The sequence below is a fragment of the Anabas testudineus genome, chromosome 15 (assembly GCF_900324465.2).
Source record: "Anabas testudineus chromosome 15, fAnaTes1.2, whole genome shotgun sequence".
NCBI lineage: Eukaryota > Metazoa > Chordata > Actinopteri > Anabantiformes > Anabantidae > Anabas > Anabas testudineus.
Genome location: NC_046624.1, coordinates 5,518,123 through 5,544,202, shown reverse-complemented (window position 1 = coordinate 5,544,202; position 26,080 = coordinate 5,518,123). Strand labels below are relative to the sequence as shown.

The 26,080-nt window shown below is 40.0% G+C and overlaps 1 protein-coding gene across 1 annotated transcript in view; it reads right to left on the bottom strand.

The window, feature by feature from the left end:
* Positions 1–3,962: 3,962 nt before the first annotated feature.
* The window catches only part of plpp4 (phospholipid phosphatase 4), a 35,284-nt gene continuing 13,166 nt past the window's right edge, over positions 3,963–26,080 (bottom strand). Inside the window, exons 2-7 of the mRNA XM_026355949.1 lie at positions 21,191–21,299; positions 17,205–17,295; positions 13,953–14,016; positions 13,669–13,793; positions 5,713–5,883; positions 3,963–4,171 (exon numbers count right to left, since the gene is read on the bottom strand). Of these exons, the coding sequence (XP_026211734.1) occupies positions 3,963–4,171; positions 5,713–5,883; positions 13,669–13,793; positions 13,953–14,016; positions 17,205–17,295; positions 21,191–21,299 (769 nt within the window). The remainder of the gene's footprint in view (positions 4,172–5,712; positions 5,884–13,668; positions 13,794–13,952; positions 14,017–17,204; positions 17,296–21,190; positions 21,300–26,080) is intronic.

Sequence of the window (26,080 nt, the reverse complement as noted above, 5' to 3'; positions counted from 1 at the left end):
CTGGGGCAGCGCTGCTGACTCCAGTCATAGATGAATAATGAGCTCTTTGGCTTTTCAGTAATTCATACTCTATATAAATATTAGCCTGCTACTTTTTAATTATCTCATATGGTGTCAGGTGCATTAAACAAAATTAAAAGTTTAATTTTCTTAGCCCTGCTAGCGACACGTCCATGTATGAATGTATGAATGGCAGTGTGGTTTAGACTCGTCTGTTTGCTGGGAATTTTCAGACATTGAGAGGTTCCCAGAAGACCAATCTCTGACTTTGCTGATCCCCTGGCTATGAATAAATAAATTCATCTACATTGTAAATATTCTGTAAATGTTCTGCATTCACAACTCTGTAAAGTTTAACTTGTTGAGCATTAACTCAACAAATGCATGCTGGGAAGTCTAATATGCTAATTAATTTTGTATTTTTTTAAAAACCTAATTTAACCAGTTGAGTGAACACTAATAAATTCATTAACAGTCTTAATTTTAAGTTAAAAGACTCAAAATGTTAGTTTAAAAATATAAATCCTTGATATTTAGGTTAACTTTATTAAAAATACTGATTGTTGATTCCACAAACATTCCTGAATGAGAATTTACAGTGATCATTAATTAGGTACAAGTACAAAAGTATTAGGTCAAAAATAATTAAAGTACTCTTTAGTTATACCACACTTCAAACTAATGAATATGATATTATTGCATTATAATTATCTGTACTTTTTTTTTATTCCTTTTAACCTGCAAGCTCATATTAGTGGGATTAATAACTGGCTTAAAATATTAAGAAATGATGTTCGTCTCTGCCCTTTATTGAAACAAATTACTTCGAAACCATCCTCATTCTTCTCAGGACCTGCCCTTGCCAGCAGCCTGATTAGATTGCACTGACATGAAAAGCAACAGGCAGTCTTAAGCATACACACATTTATTGGAAACGCCCTAAAACAATAGTGCAACACAAATGATCCAGAAAAGCACAACACGCACTTAGAACAAAGTTACATCCACGCGCACACACTCGACTCACAGAAGTATAAATTCACTGAAATGAACTTGGGAGAAAGCTCATTCGAATGCCGGCTGTAGCACGATGTAGGATTGTTCATTTGCATATAATGAGGAATAGTAACACCTATGATCTGATTACAGGTTGGATTTTTTTTTTTTTATATATATATATATAAACATCATCAAGCCGACATTTGTTTCTAATGATGTGCTGACTCCAAACGCAGGCTCCAGTGATTACACTTAAACAAGATACATTAGGCTCCTTTGTTTTCTTCATGGACATAATTTCACACAGCTGCAGTCCTTTATTGTAGGCTTCATAAAGTATATAAACAGCAAAACACGGCTCAAAGAATTCTCAAGGCAAGACATGCGGAGTCATAGAAAACAGCCTTTTCTCACAGATAGAACTGGCATGCCATGAACAAAAATTCTTACATCTTACACTCGTTTTTTCTTCAGACATCTATTCATTTAAATTGATAATAATTTCATTATTCTTTACTGTTCTTTAGTTACTTGTATCCCTTCAGTCCTTGGGAAGGGGAAACGACTAAAAAAAGAAAAAGAAAACAGCACAGCACTGGTTGCCCTTGAGCACTTGATTTGAAAAAGATGTATTGAAATCTCTTTTTTCTTTTTCTGTAGAAAATGACTTTCATGTCAAAAGTTACGTCCACTGCTACAAAAGTATCTATAGCACCAAATGAAAACAAATTATGGAATGATTTGAAGGAGAGTGGGAAAATAAATCATCAACGTAACAAAGCTACTCTTACAGACTTTCTGAACAACATGTACAGTGCACCATCTAATAGAAGAAAAGTAAACGACAAAATACAAAGTTTACTCTGCCAAGTCAGGTTAATGCAGTCCTGTGGTGCGTAATGCATTTGTGGCACAATCGTTTTATCTTTAAATTTGTGTCAAGATGTCCAAATCTTACAGTTCCCAGATCTCCAGGTCTGTACTGTATGTCTCTGTGGAACCAATAAGGTAACAAGTTTCTCTCCAGTCAACTCTCAGAGTCTTGTCAAGTCCCGTCACAAAGTGTCTGAAGTGCAGAGTCGAGAACCTCGTGCGGATGCCACTCTCTGTAAAGTTTCATTTTGTATTGCATCAGTGTGGGATAGGCCATGATCAAAACCTGTACACACACACACACACACACACACACACACACACACACACAAACACACTCACACACACATGCGCGCGAGTTTGAAGAAGCTGCCCATGGGTTGCATTAGTGACAGATACTTAATTTGTTTAAACGAAGAAAGAGAAGCTTTTATTGTCTGCTCCTGTGCCACGAGCCAAGCTGTGCCCAGAATGAAGCGAACAGCAGCTGAAGGTGAGGCTGTATCGACTGATGCTGTCTGCAAAAAAAAACAAAAAAAAAACATGTCTGGTCTTTTGACAGTGAATACAGACAAATGCAAAAACAGCCTTAATCGCATCCTGACAAGATAATAAAATTCTAGATCACATTTCTCTTGCTGCCTCTTTCACGTCTCCTGTTTTCCCCACTTGCATTTCAGTGCAAGTGAGCAGAGACTGCACCTTTCCATTAATGTCACAGCAATGGCAAATAAAAGGCAGTAACCAAGACAACAAAATGATCATTTTCTAACAAAACCTGCAAAAGATAGCGTGCTGATGATAAGGAACCACCGATCTGTGTCATCTCTCTTAATAAGCTGTAACATGGCACAAAAAAAAAAAAAAAGTCTTTGGTGTCTGCGTCATTGTAACGTGTCTCTAAATTAAGCCTGAAAAAAATATATTAAATAATAGAACAGTAATGGATGAATAATATATCAAAATTGCTGTCCTGGCTTCACGCTTGTCATCTGCTGAATGCTAGATTGTCTATCTGTGGAGCTACAGTGGGCTGAAAGCCATTTACAATGCACGGGCTGTCAGTGGGGCACGTCATATAGTCCTAATGTCCTCATAAGCAGCAGCAGCTGACCTCTCCTAATGAGGATTAATGCAGGCTCAGATTGGAATTTGTGCCTGTCCACACATACTTCCAGCACATTATTCCCACATGCCTGTAATTGATTGCTCTCATTGAGCTACAGTCTGGGACCACGTCCCAGGACAACCTCTGGGAACGGGCTAGATGCAGGGTGTGTGAGAAACATAGTGACAAGGTGGAGAAGAGGAATGAGGAAGGGGCAGTTTTCAGGATTGCACTCAGGTACTGCACAAGCCCAAGAGAATGGTGGAATAATGGAAAATAAGTATGAGTATTGGATCTATATTTATAATTATGTTTCTATGGACAAACAAAAATTATTTAAAGCAAAAGACATTCATTTAAATTAGTACCTCAACCAAATGTGGCAAATATGTCAACTCGAACTTTAATACTCAGAACATCACTGGATTTCTGGCACAGGTTTTGAATTGACTTCTAAATTGACATCTAACATACAAATAAATTGTTTAATTGGTTTAATTTGCTGGTTTGATTGCTGTGACATTTCATGGGATTTCTCATGGTCCCCCCAACTGCCTCAATCCTTTGACCAAACATTATGTATATTCAGGCATAAAACAACGTGTCAACCACATCTCTCTCTAAGCAAAAGGCTGGCAACAGTTTCATCTTCCCTCACTGCCATTAGTGAGACTTTCTTCCTCTGGTTTTCATTTTCTCTCTTCCCTCTCAGCGGCCATGTCCTATATTCGTACATTCTTCTCATACATCATATCTAAATATAGACTTTCACGGCTGCTGAGCAAGAACCAGATATAAATAAATAAATAAAATAAAATAAACAGAAAAGAATGTAGGTGTCACCGAGACTGTATGGAGGTGATAATATGGAGTATTACTGTCCACTGGAATGTATACAAGAGCCAGTCAATCACTGGGAATGGGGAGGTGGGCTCAGTGGCTTGGTAAGGGTGTTGAGGGAAGTCTCGGTGGTGGCCACTAGTCATACTGGCCCTTCAGTCAAACCCTCCAGGGGAAGAGTGGTGGCATTGTCAGTGGGCTGCGGGTCATCCTGGGGATGCGAAGGTGAGTGGGCGGCAGCAGCCAGACTGGCATAAGGCAGGTGGCAGTCCATGTGCATAAAGGGTGGGTAGTGCTGGCGGTAGCAGATGTACGCAAACAGCAACCCGATCACTCCTCCAACAAAGGCGTCTGCAAAGCCAGAAAAACACATACATTTGAAGTTATGGATGTACAGGTGGTTAATTTTAGCATACGTGGAGGAGGAGAGGTAACACCTGCTCTTAGAACCAGCACACCTAATAAGACATCAGCGTGTGTGCTAAAGTGTTTCAGTGAGCACGCATCATGGCTGCTTAGTCTACAGGTTCAACTGAAAAGCACAGTGATCAATCTGTTCCACTGAGCACTTACTGTACCTTCGGCGGTGCAGTCTCTGTCACTTTGTCATCTGTGTTGAAAAGTTTGCTATTGTGCCTGGCCCCATTTACGCTACAATACATCATATAATATCACACTGCCATAGTGAATGTTAAGTGCCGCTTGTTATGTATAGAGCAAAAAGGCTGCAAGGGAATGGTAGATCAAAATTATATTTTTTCTATAGATCTCCCTTTATTTTATTTAATTTTTTATGTCTGGGTGAAAGAAAATTCACATCAGTTCCATCATTTAAAAACAATGCACGAGCTTGCTTTCTAAACACTTCATCAGCTCTGTCAAATGATTCTTAGTTTGGTCGCCTCATACGGAAAGTGATTGGAAGCTCAGTCTGTCCCTCCGGAGGATGGAGCTCACCTTAAAGTGCAAAAGGATGGTGAGAATATTAGTATCCATCACGCATGGCTCAGCAGTCAGGCTAATGGGAGCTCCCAGCTTTGTTTACACTCACTGCAGATTGGGGGCCCCCTCAACTTTAATAGGCTGCACCAATGCTGTTAATGTACAGTCTGCTGGGGAGCGGCAGGAGAAAAGTGTAGCGTTGAATACCAAGAGGGCTGAGGAAGTGGTCCGCTGGACTCTAACTGTATGTGTTGCTCTTTTAGGGTAAATAAATCCTGGTTGTTAAAAGAGTTGTTTATTTAGCTGCCCTACTCTGCAGGAGCATATGGCTTTCTAAAACTAATTAACACCATACAACAGAGCTGTCATCATATTGCCACATATTCTCTCCCACACCTCACCCACATACCGTATGAATTCCCTTCCCTCTGTCCCTCCTAGTTTCTCTCCAGTTCGTTTAGAACAGATACAAAAAGACTGAAGCTCATAATTATAATTTTCTTCCCAGGCTGCTAAATTAAATGCTACCTCACTGTTATCACTCAGTTTTCAGGAAATCAAAACCCACCATCATGCTATGGCTGGTATAAACCAGCCTCAGTCACAGTTTTGTGTTTGCTGGGCAGAGCAAGCTGTCCAACCCGATTTATAGTACATCCTTATGTTTTTTGGGGCGCTTCCTCAATTCATCAGCAATGCTGATTAAGTAAAAAAAAATTGCATGACCACAGCAGTACAGCTGCTTGAAATGAGCATCACCCAACGTCTGCTTTATCTGTAATAATTACAAAAGCGCCTTAAGCCAGGTGTGATTGAAACAGACTGCTGCTTCCACTTCTTATTCATCTGAAGACGACACAAGCAGATTTAACTTTACGCCAAGAACAGCGTTTTTCTTTTTTAAGTGATTGTAATGAATACAGAAAAATGATATTCATGTTAAGGCAGACCTTGCCAGTGGTGTTTGTAGTCGCAGGTGCGGGACAGAGCAATCATCATAGCGCTGTAGAGAGGCAGCACCATGGCACAGAGACGCCAGCTCCGCCCCCGACCCTGATCCGTGAAACACTGCAGCTTCCCTGCCAGGTAGAAGGAGGTGAAGCCAAGGCCAGAGAACGCAACTAGTGGGCAGACAAAGAGAAAGAGGTGGGTGAAGATTTAACATCACGTTCACAATCAGTGGCGAATCATCAGTGTAGACATAAACTGTGACCACGTCTCAGTGTAAAAACCATTTACGCTACAAAATGGACACGTTTGCAACAGATCACAGTGGGAAATAATAAAATAAACCCTGAATTGGACAATGTAGTGTGACAACAAAACATTTTAGATGAAAAACTAAATAAAGTATGCAGGCAGGAGTTTCAAAGCTTGTCCGTTGCCACCCACCGGCAGCTAAGTTTACTGAGGGAAAGAACTTCAGCCGGTTAGGTAAATACTTTTGTACTACGTCGCTGTGTCCGACAGGTGCCTGAGAGCAGGCGAAGGCAAACAGAAAGCCTCTTCTACACAGCTATTCAAAGCACAACCCACACACCAGAGGAGACTTATTTAGCAATGTGCACACACTCCTGCAAAGTGGAGAGTGTTTGTGGCGTCAGCGTGCATCTCTGAACCAATACACAGTCCAAAATTAGGTTCCCAAAGAGTGGTTATGCAAATACTTCCTAACAAATGCCTAACAAAGATAAGAGACAGAGCTCTCAGACTGAAATGATACCACATCTCGAGGTATATGCAGAAATGATAGTGTAATACATGCAGTACACATATACATACATATATATACATATCTTTACATGCATATACATATACATACATATATACATATACACATTCTATTTGTTAATACTCTTGACTTATATAAAGATCAAATCACATTTTATGACTAATTCATGCAGAAATTCTTTTCTTGCCACCGTATGTTTCTATCATGTTTGCTGGGCGTCTCTCTGGACAGTGACAATTAAAGGTGTTTGAGAAACAAATGTAACCGAGCTGCTGATTGTGCTGTGCTGAAGGAGGTCTCCGTCTTAGTTGATGATGGGTCTAATTATGAGAATCAATAATTAGTGACAGTGCCATACAAGGTGATGCAGAGACAGGTTCATTAGTTTACTGCCGCAGTGGGTCACACAGGACCAATCAACAACCATCAGCTGCCCATTTGTCACTCAACCCAAAAACTTGCCAGGAATACTAAGGATGTTGGGACACGTGTGTAGCCTGTAGAGAGAGAGGAAGAATGGCAGAAAGAAGAGGCAGAGGCAAAAAGTCCAGCTGTCTCAGTGGCTACCCTGCAGTCAGGGAGCATAAGGTGGCTCCAATAAGGATTTTAGTCCAATATTTTAAACAGCTGGTGTTTTTTAAATAGTTATACAATGTCGCCCACTTCAAAAATGAGAAATATAATGTTTGCTTGATTGCATTTAACAGGCTGAATCTAATGTGGGTCTTATTTTGTTGGGTTTCCTCAAAGGTATTCATCACGTGCTGTATCTTTTCTGGCTGCTACACAGCCGACACATCCAACTCACGTGGTTTTGTAACATGGGGAACAAGACACAGGCTTGAAAAATAGACTGCAGCATAATGTGTGGATCCCTATGCAGAAATAATCCTTCTAGGAGAATATATGTGAATGCTTTTGCTTATTTATGCAGATGATGGTGTTACATCATTGGTTTTAGAAGGTCACAGGTGTGGTAGGTATTGTATAATGTTCACCATGTTAGATGGGACTTTCAGCCCTCATTAAAATAATAATAACAATAACAGTACTCTTACCCTAGCTAAGATAATCACATTACTCATTTGATAAGAAACAACCAATATATCTATGAACCCGTAACGGCGTCTGCAGTCGGAACATTTTCACAACGTTCTGATTTGTTTTGATTGACTTGAGAAAGTCATCATCTAAATTTCAAGTCTCAGTGAAGGCAGAAGACAAAACAAATAGACCCACTTCATCGCTATTACCTAATATGATTTTTCATTCAGAGTGATGGGAGCTGGAGTTTGGCCAAACATGGTTTGAGAGGAAGGCAGACAAACATCCCGCACAGGTCAACATAACCTCAGTGGGTGAACACATTTACACAGTCAGAGTTTTAAGTAGTGTGAAACGTGTTTGGCTCAGAGGAAGCCACAGATTCACAGTCAAGATGGTGAAGCTGAGGATATATAATAAATAATAATAATAATAAATGTATTTATAGAGCACTTTTATAAACATGTGTTACAAAGTGCTTTACATATAAAACAAAGAACACACGTAGCCCAACAAATCTGCATCGACCGGTTGGAGTGCGGGAAACAATAAACAACAAACAATAAAACAAAAAAAACTAAATTTACAACAACTAAAAAACATAGATGAAGGAAACTCAGTCACAATCATCAAAGTTAATAGGAAGTCGTCCTAAATGAGGAGTCATCCCTGTTTAGAGGAGATCAGGAAAGGTTTGCTGGTAGAGGTGTGGTTTAAGGAGAGATTTAAACCATGTTACTGAGTCAGCTGATCTTATTTCCTCAGGTAAATCATTCCAGAGTTTGGGGACTCTAACTGCATTGTTACACCAGGGACATACAGATGTCTACCAGAGGATCTCAGGCTATGAGGCGGTTCATAAGGCTTTAACAGCTGGGATATATAGCTGAGGGAAAGGGCATGCAGGGCTTTAAAAGTTATTAATAAAATCTATCCTAAAACATACTGGAAGTCAGTGCAAGGAAGCTAAGACAGGTCTGATATGTTCCTTTCATCAGTCTTGAAGCTGAGTTCTGAGTTTTGAATATCCTTTAATAAAAAAGTTATCACATCTGCTTCTTCATTGTCAGTTATCAGAGACTAAAAACCTGCTAAGATCCACTTTAACCTACAATTTACGCTCATTTTGGGGCTCTAAAGGCAATGTAAGTGGGAAAAAATATGAACTATAAACTGGAACTGTATACAATCTACAGTCAAACTTCTCTGATGGCCTATTGACCAGTTTTAGAACTGAAACACACAGATGTGAAAAGATTTGCCATCGAAACCAAGTACATTTCTTAAGACAAGACAAGTGGTACAGCATACTTCCATACTGTATGTATTCAAACATGACTTGTTGAGTCAATATCTCGAGGATTTTACTAATTGAAATGCTGCATGTCCTGCTGCACAGGACATTTAAAGCTATCATAATTAACCAGACCACTTCGTGCAGCAGCAGAGCTACTGTATGCAATGAATACTAGGCGCAGAAAACTAAGCACTGAAGGACGCGGAGACGAGGAGTCAGCGGGGGTCCCCAAAAAGCCAGAGGACAGAGAGGAAGGAAAAACATCAAGGTAATGAATCCAGTTTAAAAGCCTTGAAAAGGGAGTCTCCTGAGACAAAACAAAGAGGACTAATGAGAATGATGAGTGCATTGCAATGACTTTTCTCATCTTCAAACAAGCATTAGGTTTGTTGTGACGCTGCAAGTGTAGAGGAGCCAAGTCGGATTGAGCTTTTTAGAAGAATGGGTTAGAAAATGGGGAGTGATTTGTGTAAACACGGCCGCACTGAGATAACAACTCGCAAATCTGACAAGGAAAGAAGAAACTTTCAGAGCAGACATACCGGCTTCTCAGACAGCAGCGCTACAGCCTGTAAGCACTTTAAAAATGTCGGTTCTAGTGCCGAACGTCTGTTTCTGTTTTAGCCTGTGTGATTCTGCCCACTGCACATTTGCGCCGTAACATTTGGACAGCACTGGTTGCCAGACACGAAACAGCTCAGACAGATTTTACAAGGGCATGGCTTCATAGTAGAAGAGTCTGAGTCTGCAGTCCAGACCTTTCATTAATTGAAAATATTTGGTCAAAACCAAGACAGTGACACAGGACTGTTGTCAAAAGCTACTGGTCTCCTTAGTTTAGTCTTAAAATGGTTCCAACATTTGATGTATTTTCTGTGTTCTATTGTAAATAAATTGTTGGTTTATGATTTACAAATCACTGCATTCTGGTTTTATGCAGATTTTACTCAGTGTCCCGACTTTTAAGCAGCTGGGGTTTAATAAACCACATTGTCCCCTGACATTGTCAAAGTTTAATGCTTCACTTGTTTCTCATGTTTGATCTTTCGCATGTTCTTGTGTCTTTTGTGTTTCAGACAAGTATTCTGAATTGAAATGTGTGTTTTTATAAATTACAGCTACTAACCCACACCCCCAGTTGTGTTTAATTATCTGAGTTCCAGGTTTGTTACCTCCTGACTCGAGTCAGGTTTTTATTCATGTCGTGGCCCACGGAGTTCACTCTTTACAGCCTAAACTGTGATGATGCAGGCCATTCAGAAGGGATGGGAACAATCATTTTTACATTATCAGTTAAAATACATAGTTTATTAATTATTGAACATTATATGATCACAACTTCAGCTCATTCACTTAGATGAAGATCTGATCAGTCAGAAGACAGATTCATGTGTAAATGTAGTGCCATTGCCTAAGCGGCTAACTCTTTTTCTTGCCACCATCTGTGTGTGTACTGTGTTATGAAGGCTTATCAAACCTTCACTGAGAGAAAATGAAACCATAAATAAATAAATATAATTCAATCAACAATCGTCAGTTTGACAGCAGAGGCATGTGTGACTGTATTAACGGCATCTACAAGAGGCTGTCGTACAAGATGTAAAGACATTCCCAGCATAACCAGCTTGGATTGAGTTAGATACACTACTTTCTGCTTGCACAAACAAGGTTTTCATGAATCAGCCTGTCAAAAAAAAAAACTTTAACTGCATCCACAACATAAAATCCAGTGTTAGAGATGTGCAACAGAATATGTAAGCCTGATGCACTGCTGTGGACTGATGAAATTAAAATAGACTCACTGGACACGTTGCTTTTTGATCAGCATGGGGGTGGATCTGTCATGCTTTGGGATGTTGTTGCAGCCACTGAGGTTGGGATGACCCTCATAGTCCCTTTAATTAAACCTATATAAAAAATCTTTGGGTGGATTTTAAAAAGACTACACATGCTTGACAGCACGATGACATTGAAGAATGGGTGGAAATCTTGTTCCAGGCATTGGTTTTCCCCTAAGGATTAATTAAAATGATTCAGTGATGCTCTGAATAGTGTTAACAACATTTAGTTTCTAGTCTTTTGTTGCTTCATTAACATCGTGTCTTACTAAGCAGGGAAATAGTTCTAGTGAACAGCACAATAAAGAAGACTAATAGAAATCTGAATGGGTGATAATAGAAGTAGCTCTGCTTAACCTTGTGTGGTTTTTGAGCCCAGGACACGTTTTAAAGCGTAAATATCTAGTAAATATAATTATTTTTGCTGTTGTTGGTCTCTTTAGCAGTCACCTCTCTATTTCTGTTTCTGTATTTAACTCAACTACCTACTAGTTACATTCTCCATCTCCCAGCCTTTAGCACTTCATCTCCCTCCTGTTCTGACCTGTGACCCCTGGCAGGGACCAGTGGGCCACAGATCTGACCAGAAATAATGAATATTAACCATTCACTTGGACCCTGAGGCTGTCTTAATGGTTTAACATACAATTAGTATACAAAAGCCCAACGGGAACGCATTATTAGCGTTGTATAATTGATGTATGAGTGAGTAATAAACATACAAGAGCACACTGTAGCTCTGCAGTTGTCTCTAGATACTGAACCAATATGTTAGACGTTACAAGCTGTGAGTAATTTATTACAGACAGTTTTGTGTAAGTGAAAGACGCAATGTGGAGATTCACAGACATGATTAGGTCTGTCTCACAGGATTCATTTAAGTATTGGAGGGAATGTAGATGGTAAAGATGGCAGATGGTTTTTTAAAGTGCATATTAATTGATCATATCTAATGTTCACGATTAGATATACACAGGGGGAGATCGCTAGATGAATTTGAATAAGGAGACAATTTAGAGCTAATACTTTAGGGCCCGCGTGTATATTAGTGGAGTGGGTTTGGCGGAGTTTGTATTTATCTGTTTGTTTTTCTCTTCCTAGGACCTGTCTCTTCTAGTTTCTGTTAACGCCGTTACTTTGCTGTGAGGTGAAGAAAAGAAATCTAATTACAGACAACCTGAGAGGCTTGAAAAACTTTGAAATGTAATAATAGTTTGGGTGCTTTAAAAAATAGCTGACATCAAACACTGACGGCTGATGTATATTTATATTTTTGTCCTGGCTGATTCTAATGGATTATTTTGGATTATGTCTTTAATGTGCAGATCATTTAATGTTTAAATGCAGAGGACAAAGAGTTTCTTTCGCCTATAGTCTATGTCCCCTATTTTCAGGCCATTCCCACATTAATCTGGTTAAAAGCTCTGTAACTTATTCATGGTCTAACCAGTGTTATCCTGGTGAAAAGGGACACAGACAGGAAATTGGATTTCTTCTGCTCTCTAGATGCGCGGGCATATGGGTGCTCCCTGTGTTCCCGCTGCACAGTTCTCTCAATCACTTTCTCGCACATAGCACAACAACATAAGGCTATTAAAACTGCTGTGCAGATTAATGTAATCTATACACAGTGCTGCGGTGAATTACACAGCACTGTCCCTTTCTGCTGTTTCTAATGGGACACAGCGAGCACTTCAAAGCATTTCTTTCTTAAAGCAGGTGTCTGAGAAGCCCATAGCTTCATTATTGCAGCAAAACATCAATTTTAAATCAGACTGGACTCTGAAATTACAGACTTCTTTGACATCAATGCAAACCGTCTATGCCATCTCTACCAGTATAAGGTACCTTGCTTGTTATTGTATCACAGAAAGACCAATTAATTTGATTTGTCCTGCACAGAGTTGTGTGAAACAGTCGCACTCAGCAGATTGGTAATTAAGCACATTCATAAACCATTTCACAAGCAATGCCTGTCTAGAACAAGCACACGCCATTCACCCTCACAACAGGACTTGTTACGGAACGCACAGTTAATATTTTCACTTTAATTAGAATAGAATATGAGATTTAGAGAAAAAAAAGGAAAAACTATAATTTATTCAGTAATATTTCTGAATTCTATTCAATTCAGTGACACAGTTAAACATGAATCTACATGTACAGTGCAGAGTGGAAACATGACAAGAATCTTAAACAAAAGCAAACGATATAAATGTCAAGTGTGCCACAGTCGGGGCAGTTTTCTTTTTGCATAATAGATGGAGCAGGAGGATCAGTGCGATGTGACTGGCAGCATTTTACTGCTGGTCATTCGAGCAAGAGAGAGAGAAAAATTTAAAACAATGTTTTTAAAGACTCATCTTTTTACATGTCAGATGCACCATATAATGGGGTTTATATCACAATAGTGAAGCCCAAGTCAAAAACTACATGTGCACCACTTAACATTTAGCTGCTGGACAACAGAAAAAAAAAAAAACATTTGAGTTATTTGAAACGCTGTGATAAGTGATAACAGCTCGGAAAGCAATATGGTCAAAAAGATGTCCGGTGCTCCACATCGGTCTGTACAGCTGAACACAGCAGGAAGTCTGAGGCAGCTGAGGCAGTGAGTGTGCATTCGACACTCACCCTTACACCAAGTCAACAAGATTGAATATGCTTGAATCAATCAACCAAACCCATAAGCACCTCAACAAGCCGCCTGGAGATGTGTAAATTGAATGAGCTCATTGCTACGTGTTGTAATTACCTTTGAAGAGAGGCGGCAACAAGATCATCAGTTTGAAATGTGAAGTAAACACCTTGTAGGCACCCAGTTGGCACACACTGATATTTTATACGTGCGTGAAATGTTGCTCAGATCGAGATCAAACTGAATGAATGGTTACAGATATGTGCAGTTTTAATGAGTCACTGTGTGACTTCTACTATCTTCTTGTTACATTGTCTCACAAGTGCTGGCAGAGATCTGCTTGCGACCGATACTCACAGGAGGAATGGCTGCTGGGGAAGCTCTTACGTCCCTCCGAGACAAGATCCGGCTCGCCGGTGCACAACATCTTCACATTCATTTGTCCATCTGGGAAACAGCGCTGGAAATAATCAGGCCTGGGTCTGGACATGAAAGCATATAAAAAAAAAAAGGGTTTCTGAGGAGGGAGTGTCATTCACTCATCAAACTATTCAACAACCATGAAGCGAGTAAGCCGGAGTTTAAAAATGTCATCTGCATGTTCACATTTAGAATAAGATGCTTCCAGTTAATTAGCTTACCTGCCAACAATCAACTTGATGGTATTTGTGAAGACTCCATTCAGGGCAAGAGCTAGGGACACAGCTAAAGAAGGAAGATTGACACACAAGGACGTATAAGCATCTTACGTACATTGCTCTGTGGTCTGATAACACAGGCAGAGTTCATACAGATATACATTTATAGGAAGAGTGATGCTGTGGTGAAGCAATCACTACATGTTCTGGCAGGTTACCCACTCTTCTGACATCTTTTACGAAAAATTAGGATCATGGGAATTTCCCATGCAGCTGGCCAGATGGTTTTAGTGAGTGAAATAGCTTTTTATAAATTTTAAACTACGGACTGCATGCTTGGACTTCTATGTTTGTGAGGACATTTATAGTAATGGCATAATGCTTTGCCACTCTATCCTGAAGAGCTGAGGGCTGGCCAAATGTCCCAACACCTATGGTATAAAGCTTGACTTGTTGTGATCATATCCTTTTCGCAGCCAAATAAAATAGAGCTCTGATCTTGCATTACTGCTCCGCGGTGGTTCACCTCAATAATTCTATTGCTCACCTGTCATAGAGCGAGTTGCATGTGAATGATTCAACATCTGCTAAGAATGTGTAGCCCAGTTAGCAGATCTGTGAGGCAGTATTTCAGCACAGTGATGCTTTGAGCTTGTATTTTCTAACTGCATGTTGAAATTTGTTATCATTTTCTAAATAACACTAAACACAAAAAACACCAGAGGGGAATCAAATTCCTTGAAAATCAATGCAAGAGTTGTTGAAAGACTAAACTGAAAGCTATGTGAAGCTCATGGCGGCACTAGGGAAACATCAAGGGGGTCTGTATAGTCGAGCATTTATCCACTGGACACTGTGGATTTCAAAGTCTCAATTTACAGTTTATCTGGGATCAGACTGGGGAACAGACAGTTCAATGCTGTCACCCATAGAGTCAGGATAACAAAAAATGCCTCAACAAAACAAATCCAGAAGCTGTGCAGACTGTGTATTGTGATGGCAAATGTCAATCACATATTTAATTGGAAGAAAAGGTTCAGAAAATATCTGCACAGAAGTGATAACAAATTGATCACACTTACTTAGAGCCTGTCTGCATGAGAAGCAATTACAGTACTATTTCAGTTGGATTGTGGTAATAAGAAACAGGAGGAGTACAGGTAGGCATTACACTGTAACTATAGGTTCATTTAATTAGCAAGGAAGCAAACCACCAGGGCTCATCATTAGACAGAGTGCCTGCCCTCACAGGTTAATCCCAGTAGTCTGCAGGCCAATTGAATTCACCCCACGTTGCCAGCGATCAAATGTATTATCTTGCCGAGCTGCTGAGAGGAGCACAGTGTCAATGTTATTTAACAGCTCGTTAATTTAAGCAAACCTTGTGCAGAACAGATGAAATGAGACAAAGGAACGAGACATGTTCCATTTGACCAGTTCATAAATGGGACATTAAATTAGAAAGTATTCCCTTTGTCAGATCCTCCTCAGTATGAGGACGCCTCAGACCCACCCAGGGCTTCAAAATATGTCTCCAGCTATATTCTCTCAGCTCTAGCTTGGTGTGTTTTCTGATGGTCATTGAAGTATTTCTTAATTTTGTGCTGGCATCAGTCAAATCAGTTAATTAAAATCAGAGTAATAAACTATTACAGCATATCTCAAAGGCTTCGGGGTAGTGTACAGTAATTGCAGTAGACTGTACAGTATATGTGCTCTGTAACTATGTGCCTTCAATTCAGCCAGGCCTTGCCTCACATCTGCTACTTTAAAAGGGTACAAAAGGAGCTGATGTGATTGGCCCTTCTTGAAGCCAGCTACACATACACCTGCTGATGCTGCACTCCTCCCCATAGTGTATTCAACCTGCTTCACTCTCTTTAACGACTGGCTCTGTGCTGCACGAGCATTGTGCTAATGCCTCCGGTCACCCACTACTGTCTGAACCCCTTCCTGATGTTTGCTATTCATTGACAGAGCAGGTGAATAGTACTGTACATTCCTGCAGGATGGATTAAAGCTAATAGTGACAACTGTGAAACTGAATCACTAACTGAAAAATAACTCCCTCAACACACACCGAACAATGAAACTTCAGTGTTTCCTGAGATTCACATTCAGACCACAGCTTTTCTGACCAAAACATAAAGTGATCACTGCCGAATCTCAAAGTGTTGTCGTTTAGAAAAGAAATTCAAACTTCCACAATGGATTCATTATATCCTGACTGATTTATCACCATACAATAAAGCTGCAGGAGTTTGGAAATCATAAAAAGTTATTGGACAACATTACAAAATTATATTAGTTTTTTTGTTTATATGTTTGTTTTGTTTTGCTCCAAAGACAAATAAAAAAGGAAATGTGATCGCACAGTATCAAACAATAAATGCAATATGTTTAGTATCATTAGTATAACCTCAGTTTTAATGTGTGTCTTTGAGTTTTAGTTTAATTTTCTTCAGTATTGGTTTGGAATAAATAGGTCTGTAGGTAGTTGAAGATAAGCTACGTTTTAACTTCACACCCAGCAGAGAAACATCTTTTTTGATCTCGTTAGGTCTAGAGGTGCAGCACTGTTTCAAAGCAACATTCAAAACCATGATCATGTATCAACTTGTCAGAGTAACGAGCTTCCTACTTCTTTGTTCTTCCGAGTGATGTTGTTTTCCTGCACGCCCGTAAAGCATCGTGCAAGTTCCTCTCCGCAGGCGGTAATGGAGCTGTTAGGTTCTACATAGCACTGTAATCTCTGCACCGGCGCACAGAGCCACCCAATCTCCACCAGATCCATCTCTGTGTGTCTCTTTAATTGGATTTGTGTTAAACTTTCTTAATGCTCTGTGATGTGCCAAAGCCTCAGCAAGACTCTCGACCCAGGGGGAAATGGCAAACGGGGGGGGAGAAACCCAGTGTGAGAGACTTACCCAGATGTTGTCGGAGAATTAAACAAATAGCACGACATTTTAAAATGAATGTAAATACGCACGGCTGCTGTGATTAGAATTAACTCGTGCGGGGCCATTTTGATTGCAACTGTACTTCGCAGAGTTGAAAGATCTGCACATAAAGTACGTGTAGGTGACCAATTAGCTCCTGCTTCCAGGTGGAACTTGGGAAAGATGAAAGATATTAAAGAAAATTAAAAACAAATCCAGCAAATGCAGCGAGTGAAGCAACTGCAATACAAACTGAGTCCGTTTTGGAAGTCTCATAGGCAATTTCATGACATTTAGAGTAATTGGCTGCACGTACCTAAACATGCCTCTTTGATCTCTGTCTTGTCCGTCCTCTGAATTATCTTCACAACAAATATCACCGCCAGTGGGGTAAGGAATGAAATTGCCTGTGAGGAAATCAAGACAAAAATGTAAAGTTAATAGTGTGACATTAGAGATGAGCCGCGGCATTCCACGGGGTCTGGTTTGCAGGTTAATCATAAAATGACTTTTGCCTCGAGGAATGACACAAATCTATCCATTATTCATTTTAACAAAGCAAACTGAGCAGCCAAACACGCTTCTTTATTGTTTCCTGCCGGCACACAGGGGAATTTTGAGAGAGAAAGAAATGTGGCTCTCACCAACATTACTCAGAACACATTAATTACTTTCTGTGCCTCACACACCAGAGGTAGTAAAAACAAAGCCTGGGTTTCAGTTCGATTATTATAACACAGATATTGAATATTTCTTAAGGGCTTTTTTTTACCACTTCAGAGGTGGGTACATCTCTGTATTTCTACCAGTATAAACTCATTTTGAGCTCTGTCTGTCCTGTCCTTAGACCCTTAAAGTGAATAAAGAAAAACTCCTCCAAAAAGCCTTAATGAGAATAAAAAAGAATGATTAAAAGCTCAAATCCATAACGTGAGACTCTAAGACTATGCAGCACACACACTAACACACTAATGAAGGTCATAGAGAGTCATAATGTAGCTTCATGTAAATGTCTTCCATGGACTGTTTTTAATGGCCAGATAAATTCCCTGCACCCTCAGGGCCACTGTCAGAGTAATAAGCCCAACTGTCGGAGGATTTTACCTACAGTAAGATGCATGTGAGCGGGAGGGAGGGGCGTTCTCTCCCACTTATAATTTAGTGCGCTGTCATCAGCAGAGATCCATGGATGCTGAAGTTAATATAAACTGTCAACATTTTTTATAAAGCACAATGGCAAAGGAAATAGAAATAATGGAGAGCAGATCATCTGGAGATGGACTCAGCGGTTTATCTACTGCCTCTGTCTCCGGGTTCTGCACCACAGATGAATGGCACAAGAAGTTTTAGGTGTTGGCAATTGTGTGTGTATGTGTATGAGTGTGTGTGTGTGTGTGTGTGCTTTCTGCTTGATTGCTCTTTATGACCTATGTGCTCTGCAGACTTGTTGGACAGCCATTAAAGCTGGGTTTATTTGATTTTATTACTGTTTTAACTATTTTGTCTTAATCATTTAATAAAGTCTAAACATCAGTAAGTGGAGTAAATCTAAGCCTCAACATTCAGTAGCTACTGTTGATATTACACTTACTAATTTATTAATCATTTTTTTAGATAGGGGAACTTTATTACATGTACGTTTCTAGTGCATGCTGTTTCAATCCACTGACAGCGCTCACCAGCCACTTTGCAGCTGTTTCATCACTTACTGTAAGGAGACGTCTGATTTGTGTAGAGGAGCACTGGATAGAGTGGAACACCAGTCAGTCAAATGCTGACAGCTGACAGGGAGGTGATTTGAACAAGCAAACGACAGTCAGGTCTTTGCCTGTTAAGCTGTTTTGATAATTTGATTACGAGTCACGCAGCAGATTAGTGTTCAGATAGCCATGTCTTGAACTGACTGAATTTCTGGATTGTCCTGCTAAATCACAAACTACCGATTTCTGATATCATTAACATAAATGAAGTTACTACCATTCTGTTACAAGTTCCAAACATCAGGTTTGAGTATCAGCAGAGAGCTATTTTTAATAATGTGATTATTAATAATGAATACATATGCAGATCACTAGCTCCCTGGTAGACATTGGAAACACACTGTGTGCATCCACAGTTGACTACTGATTCAATCTACTGATATTTTATTTTATTTAAGTAATATTTTGATCTTGTTGACTTAGGTTATGCATGTAAAGGCAGCAAACATCTAAACACTGTGGTTTATTATGAGAGATGGAGAGAACATTGAAGAATCCCAATTGCTTTGGATTATTGATTATTCTTGTTTTAGTAACTTTTTATAATGTAACGTGACATCACGTTAGCAGACATATTCAAATAACCCATGTTGTGCAGTAAAAAAACAGCATGTAAAGCCTCTTATTATTATATTAATATTCTAGTCAATATAAGAGAACCTGTGCAACCCTTTAGTATTTTTTTGGATGGATGTTCCTCGTTGCCTGGTATCTCCAGGCTCCATAAATGTACAGTTTTAAGTTTTTGGAGTTCTACTCTATTTTGCTGTGGCATGGGAAGCAAACAAATCATTGTATTTATCAAAATGTACTTCCACCGATAAATTGTCACATTAATATTATTATCACAGTGTGTAGACTTTTGGCAGTAGATAGGTCTATAGCAGGGGTATTCAACTAAAATTTAAAGAGGTCCGGTTACGCAATTTTTTTGGAAGCAAAGGTCCAGAAGATTATAATGTCTAACTATTTACCGCGATATATTATCAAGTAGCCTGCATGTAATCAATACTTGACTGTCAAATCAAATTAATTCAGTACAATTCAAAAACCTTTTGACAAATTTATTGTTATGTAACATCAAACTGAGCATGTGGCTCAAGATCCTGGTGGACTGGTCATACTGGGCTCTGATACTAGCAACTTTCTGTGATTGCACTTCAGATTTCAGTGGGTATGTGTGTTCAAAACCTTTATGTTTTGTCTCATAATGCTGTTTGACATTGGCACTTTTAATAAGAGCCACAGTTTCTGAACATATCAGACACTGGTTTAGTTCAGTGGGTTATATGAACAGAAAGGAGTCTGTTCATTCTGGATTAAAAACTCTATTTTCACTGTCCACTTTTTTCTTTTTGGACATTTTTATATTTATCTCTTCCTTTCTCAGTCTCACCGTCCTTTTATCAACTTTCTCCTCTGTCGTCTGTATCTCTCCTCTCTGTCGTCTGTATCTCTCTCCTCTCTGTCGTCTGTCCCTCTCCTCTCTGTCGTCTGTCTCTCTCTCCTCTCTGTCGTCTGTATCTCTCCTCTCTGTCGTCTGTATCTCTCCTCTCTGTCGTCTGTATCTCTCCTCTCTGTCGTCTGTATCTCTCCTCTCTATCGTCTGTATCTCTCCTCTCTGTATCTCTCCTCTCTATCGTCTGTATCTCTCCTCTCTCGAACTTTCTCTCATCTACTGTTGAATCGCTAATTTTACCGCCTACGATCCACAGATTGGCTAAGCGAAGTCACGTGGGATGGCTTAACACGCATTCAATTGGCCAATGCGTTCTCGTGTCCACTAAATATCTACCGTAACGATCGCAATAGCTGCGCCGTCTAAATTTAACGTGAGATTTGGAAACGAAACATTCGGTATCGTCTGTAGCTCCGGGTCCGTATGGGACAGCTTCTGGGTCCGGATCCGGACCGCGGTCCGCCTGTTAGTGACCCCTGGTCTATAGGCTTACCTTTTTTCTGTTCTAACAAAAGTATAGATTTTATTATGGATATTTTGTGTCCGCCATTCAAATCTGAAAAGTATGACTCACGACAAAGTCAGAAAGAACCCAGTCTTCTGTATGTTAAGTGCTGAAAACAGTGATTGTTGTTGAGGACTGTAAAGAGAACAAAATGAGCACAGACAGTCCAATATCTGCTGGATGGAAGTGTTTGCCAGGAGATCCTTTAGGTTATTTGCTCAGTGTTTACACTGTGAGCCAAAAGAAAATATTTTCATTCCGTGCTGTATCCGTTTGAAATTCATCTTAACCCTGCACCACCCACTGCTGTCCAAGTGGAGATGATATTTACATTAAAAGCACTAATCACCACAGACGCGTTATTCCTCTCTCATATCTATCAGCATGATTCAAGCCCCACTTCAACAGTGGAATGAAGAGGCTATACAGGGTTGATTGTCCTAAATGAAGGCTTTCTGCATTACGCAGATTACGAAGAATTAAGGAGAGGATGGGGTTGGCCGCAATAATGAAAAAATTATTTACTGGCAATCAAGTCTGTGATAAGAGGAAAGCAGAATTAGACAGCAGGTACTTACGAACATGACTCTCTTGGGAATATGGTCTGACTCAACTAGAGGATTCTTGTAGAGCCAAAGCTCCTCTGGTTGAATCACCCTCTCAAATGGCTCCAGAAACTCTGTAAATCTGCGGCAAAGAACAACAACAACATTGATCAGCTCCTCATTTTTAGCTATTTAGCAGATGCTTTTATATAGACCATCATAATATACCATATCACATGTTTTTTTTTTATGTGTACACACATTGTGTTTATATTTCTGCATCTGTAGGGCTTCAGAAACGAAGGCCTGTTGATTCTTCCGTGACAGAAAAACACAACTGAGGCTGTGTGAATAGGGCGATTTCAAGTTCACCTCCACTAAAGAGCCCTGCTATCTTACACTCTGACTGAGCAGGAACAAATTAGCATGCTGCTGCTTCCTCCAGCCTTGCCAGGCCACCAGTAATCTGTCAGATGCGACCTTGTTCTGTGTGGTCTCAACAAAGTCGTTTTGTCACCGCTCTCTAAAACAATTCAATACACAGCTCTGTCACATATTTGTGCTACGAGACACCTCCGCAGGCCACAGAGAGTCCAAATATTGAAAACACTAAAGTCACAGTAGTAGTTTGAAACTACAGTGTTGACGGGTCTTAAATATTACATAAATTCTGTCTTTGGGGAAATTTGGTATTAAAAAGGGGAATGAGGAAGTCAAAGTCTCATAACAGGCTAATCTACACTGTGTGTCTCTCACTGTGACTGACTAGTGCAGATGCCCGTGTAAGTTTCAAATTAAATCAGAAGTACAGCTGCATGCTGGAGGGTGCCGTCCAAAAGTATAGGATTCCTAAAAATGACACACTTAAGACCCCAAAACAGAAAATATTTTCAGCCCCTAACGTGTGATCTCTGGGGTTCCTTAAATCAATCCTCTGGCAGTCAGCTCTCCCAACAATAGCATTCATTACAACAATTTCTAGACTACACGGCGCCCCTGAAGGGACATTGGCAAAAAACAAAGTTTCAAGTGCTCACCAGAAAGTTTAGTATGTGGTGAGCACAGAAAGAATTTGTGTGTAGTCATGGGAAACAACATTAGCCTAAATCAGAGTATTAGATCTGTCTCCTATCTTCTTATATGCAAATGCAAGTGCAGAATTTAGTGAGTTTAATTTAATCTTGGATTGAATAATAAGGACATTACAGCTTTGCTGTAGTCTGTTCGGGTTCTGTGCCATAGAGTGGCAAGAAATTAGATGTTGAATAAATCTTTAAATACAATTAATACGAGTGAAATGAAGTCAAACAGAGACAGAAAAGACTCCATATTTATTTTCTGGTAGCCAGAGGTATGTATCTCTTGTAGAGGGTACCTCTGGCTACTTTAGCTAAGTAATAGATAAAAGGTTAAAATACAGTGGTTGAAACTGCCAAGTGCCAGCACCGACCTAAGAAGTTCACTATAAAGGCTGTGTAGGGCCACTCAAAAACATTTAGAAGTGAATATCTGACTCCGATTTCTCAAGAGGCATCAACCGTACCTCTTTACAATAGGTTTGTACTATATTTCTACAAAGGATAAACAAAAAATGTAACCAAAATTGTACATACTGTAGCTTTAAGTATAAAGACGCCACTTATGCTAAGTGTTTATGTGAACCTGACCAAACCAGCCTAACAGTAGCTCCTTTCTCTGGACAAACTGCTTCTGTCTAGGTGGAGGTTGTAATTCAATAGGCTAATGTTCTCCCAAACAACCAGACTACAGCAAGACATTTTTTGTGCATGTGTGGAGTGCGAGGATCCTGTGCAGCTCCTCATTGAGAATAGCAACTGTGGAAATACAGTAGGCGTGTGATAAGGCCATGGATTCATTTAAACCACATTCTTATTTTCCCTCTCTACAGCTACAGGGAAATCAATAATACATTTGGTATATGTCTGAAGGATATGCAGCCTATTACACATTGTGGAAAGTCAATTTGTTGGTCTACTATGTGTCATGATGTTTTTGCAATGCTGCAGCCTAATCAGTACGAGCTCATTTTATACCTTGCTGAGCCCATGTGCATGATTCACTTCAGCCACATTACATTTACGGTGCACGATAAATTACACTGTGCTAATGACACTCAATGTGCTTCGTGAATTACTGCATCTTTTCATTTTTACCTTTTCTTGGCTTTCTTGTTCAGACATCAATGACAGGGAACGTGATTTGAGACCCCCTGGGATCAGGCACACCACACCTCGGCCCACATACCAACACACACAGCTCTGAGGCCATTAAATACCGCTGTGATCTACCTGTCACTGTGCAAGGCTAATCTAGCACCCAAGCCCTAACGTCTTAATGAGTTTGAGGCTCACACTCCCCTCAAGGTAAATACGAGCGGTAGATATAATTTATTTTCACAACATTCACTGTACCTCAAGTTCACATCAGAATGAACAGAAGTGCTGAAGTGAGCTGTGAACTGTTGGTTGTGGTAAAAAGATTTAATACAACTGTACAGCTATGGATGGAAATGAACACCTCCAATTCCTCACTCTATTTCCAACTGTTTTCACTACTGCCTTGTTTGCTGCTTGTTTCATAAACTCAAAATTAAAATGGCTTTTGGACATGTAAGAATATTGCTTCTTCTTTTTTTTGGAGAATTTATATCAAATCACCTCCAAATCAATAACAGTATTAAAGGATTTCCCTTGGCTCAAGATTTAGATTGCATTTTTTCTTTCTTTCTGGGTTCATCTTCTTTCACCATATTAAAAGAAAGACTCCAATAAGGTTTAGGTGTGCTTTAAGGGCTCGTGCCCCCAAACGCCAGCGCAGTTGGAATTAATCAAGGTTTCATCTTTGACTTGCTATGTGTCTGGCCTTTGAGGGAATTCATCTTACGTTTACTATAATTTACAGGCTCAGGTGAAAGTAGTAGTAAGAAGGAGGTGTCTGAGGAAGGAAGGGCAGTGTAGATTACACACATTAGTGGAACTAAAGGCTTAGAGAGGCAATGACATACGCAGCATGCACCCCCATTCATCCTGCTGAGAAATAATTGTAATCACATTGATTTAAAGAGAGACAAAGAAGGAAGGATGTCTCGTTTGTGACACTGTTTGTGGCCATTGGAGCAGGATCTGCAGAGACAATCACAAGGAACAAAGGCAAAGAAACGTGAGAAAGGGGAGCAGTTCTTCTACAAAACCATCAAACCCATCAGTGCTCCAGTAAGACCCAAAGTACTCTGACACAATCCTGGACAGAGCATATGGCAAACAAAAGGTCCTGACCTCTGCACCACCTGCTCGCTTTCATCAGCTTCTGTTTGCTCTGTGCAGAGACATTAGTTAGCAAACTCACACAGGCTTCTATGGGAACCAAAGAGTTGGGGATTAACCACGAACCTGGTGTGTTTGAAAGCGAGAATGCAGCGTGGGCGTTATGTACACATTCATTTCTGTGAAGAGCTAACTTACAGTAAACTCTTGGCTACAAATCCTTTCTAACTATAGCACTTTTTAGCTTTCCCCTTTTCTTCTTCATTGTAGCTTCGCAACTGGTTCATCATCATCAACTTCTATCCATCTTTGTTGGATGCATATAAATCTGACAAGCACAGCCTTAGCCAAGGAAATAAAACTGAATTATTTCTCAAGATCTCCTCTCTCCCTCCCTTTCTGGAACACTTGAGAGATTTAGCACACAACAGCGTCAAGAACAATGTGAGCTCATTTGAAAGTTTTTGATTTAAAATTCACTGTGGGCAGAATCTGTGGCCTCAGGAATACATATTGTGTGTTATGCCACTGTGACAGAAAAGGGAAAAGAAGTGGAGAAATTCCTCCTTGATGAGGTAGACGTGCTGCAACGCAATTAAGAATCCAGAAGAGTTAGTTGGAATACTTGAAATAGGCAAGCTCCACTTTTCACAAAGCTAAGACTGTAAGTAATTATTTGACTGGATGTTTGTGTGAGTTTATTCATTCATTACAAATACAGTTCATGAAACTATACTATACTGTAGCTAACTCAGAAGGTGGAGCATGTGACCTTCATCCATACAAGGAAATGGAAAACATCAGAGAGCCTTAAAATGACTTCAGCTCAGAGCCACAAACTGGTGCGTTCAGGGGCAGGTCCCACCTGTTCTAAGTGGGAAGGGTTAAGTCGTTTTCCTCAGTTTGTTGCACTTCCCATCAGAGCTGTTCACAGGTATAACTGCTACAGGACCCGCTGCAATCCACGGACACACTCAAAAGGATGCAGGGTATTGTGTCAGCTCACATTACTTGATTGCATGTACACTCTTAGGAGGTGCACATTTGGCAATCAACTGACCTGCTGCAAGGTTTGAGTTCTCTGTGTGTGTGTGTGTGTGTGTGTGTGTGTGTGTGTGTGTGTGTGTGTGTGTGTGTGTGTGTGTGTGTGTGTGTGTGTGCGTGCGCGAGTATGTGTGAATTGGAGCTGACCATCTGCCATATCTGAGATAGAGCTTGAAATGACATTTCCCACCAGATCAGAGGTGGGTGATTGCCACTGTCTCTCTCTCACTCTGAAAATAAGCGCATTTCACCTTCTACTTATTTCTCCTGTCATTTAATCCGATATTTAATCATTTAATCATATAACAGGGAGCTACTGAAAAAAATGACTTATGAGATTTATAAGCTATTAGGATCAGACGTTGTGTTGAGCCCTGGGGGAAATACCCATCCTTCTCTGTTCAGTGCATCTTCTGGTTCATTTACCACGGGTAAATTCCCATTCCTTCTCTTCCACGTCGTCAAACCCAAGCAGGGCACTGGGCTGTTAAATAGTTAAATCACTAGTGGTTTATGTTTAAGTTTGAACTTTGCCCTTAATATTTGAAATGCTGAAATCAAATGACAGTGATAAGGAGGGACTGAATGTGAAATA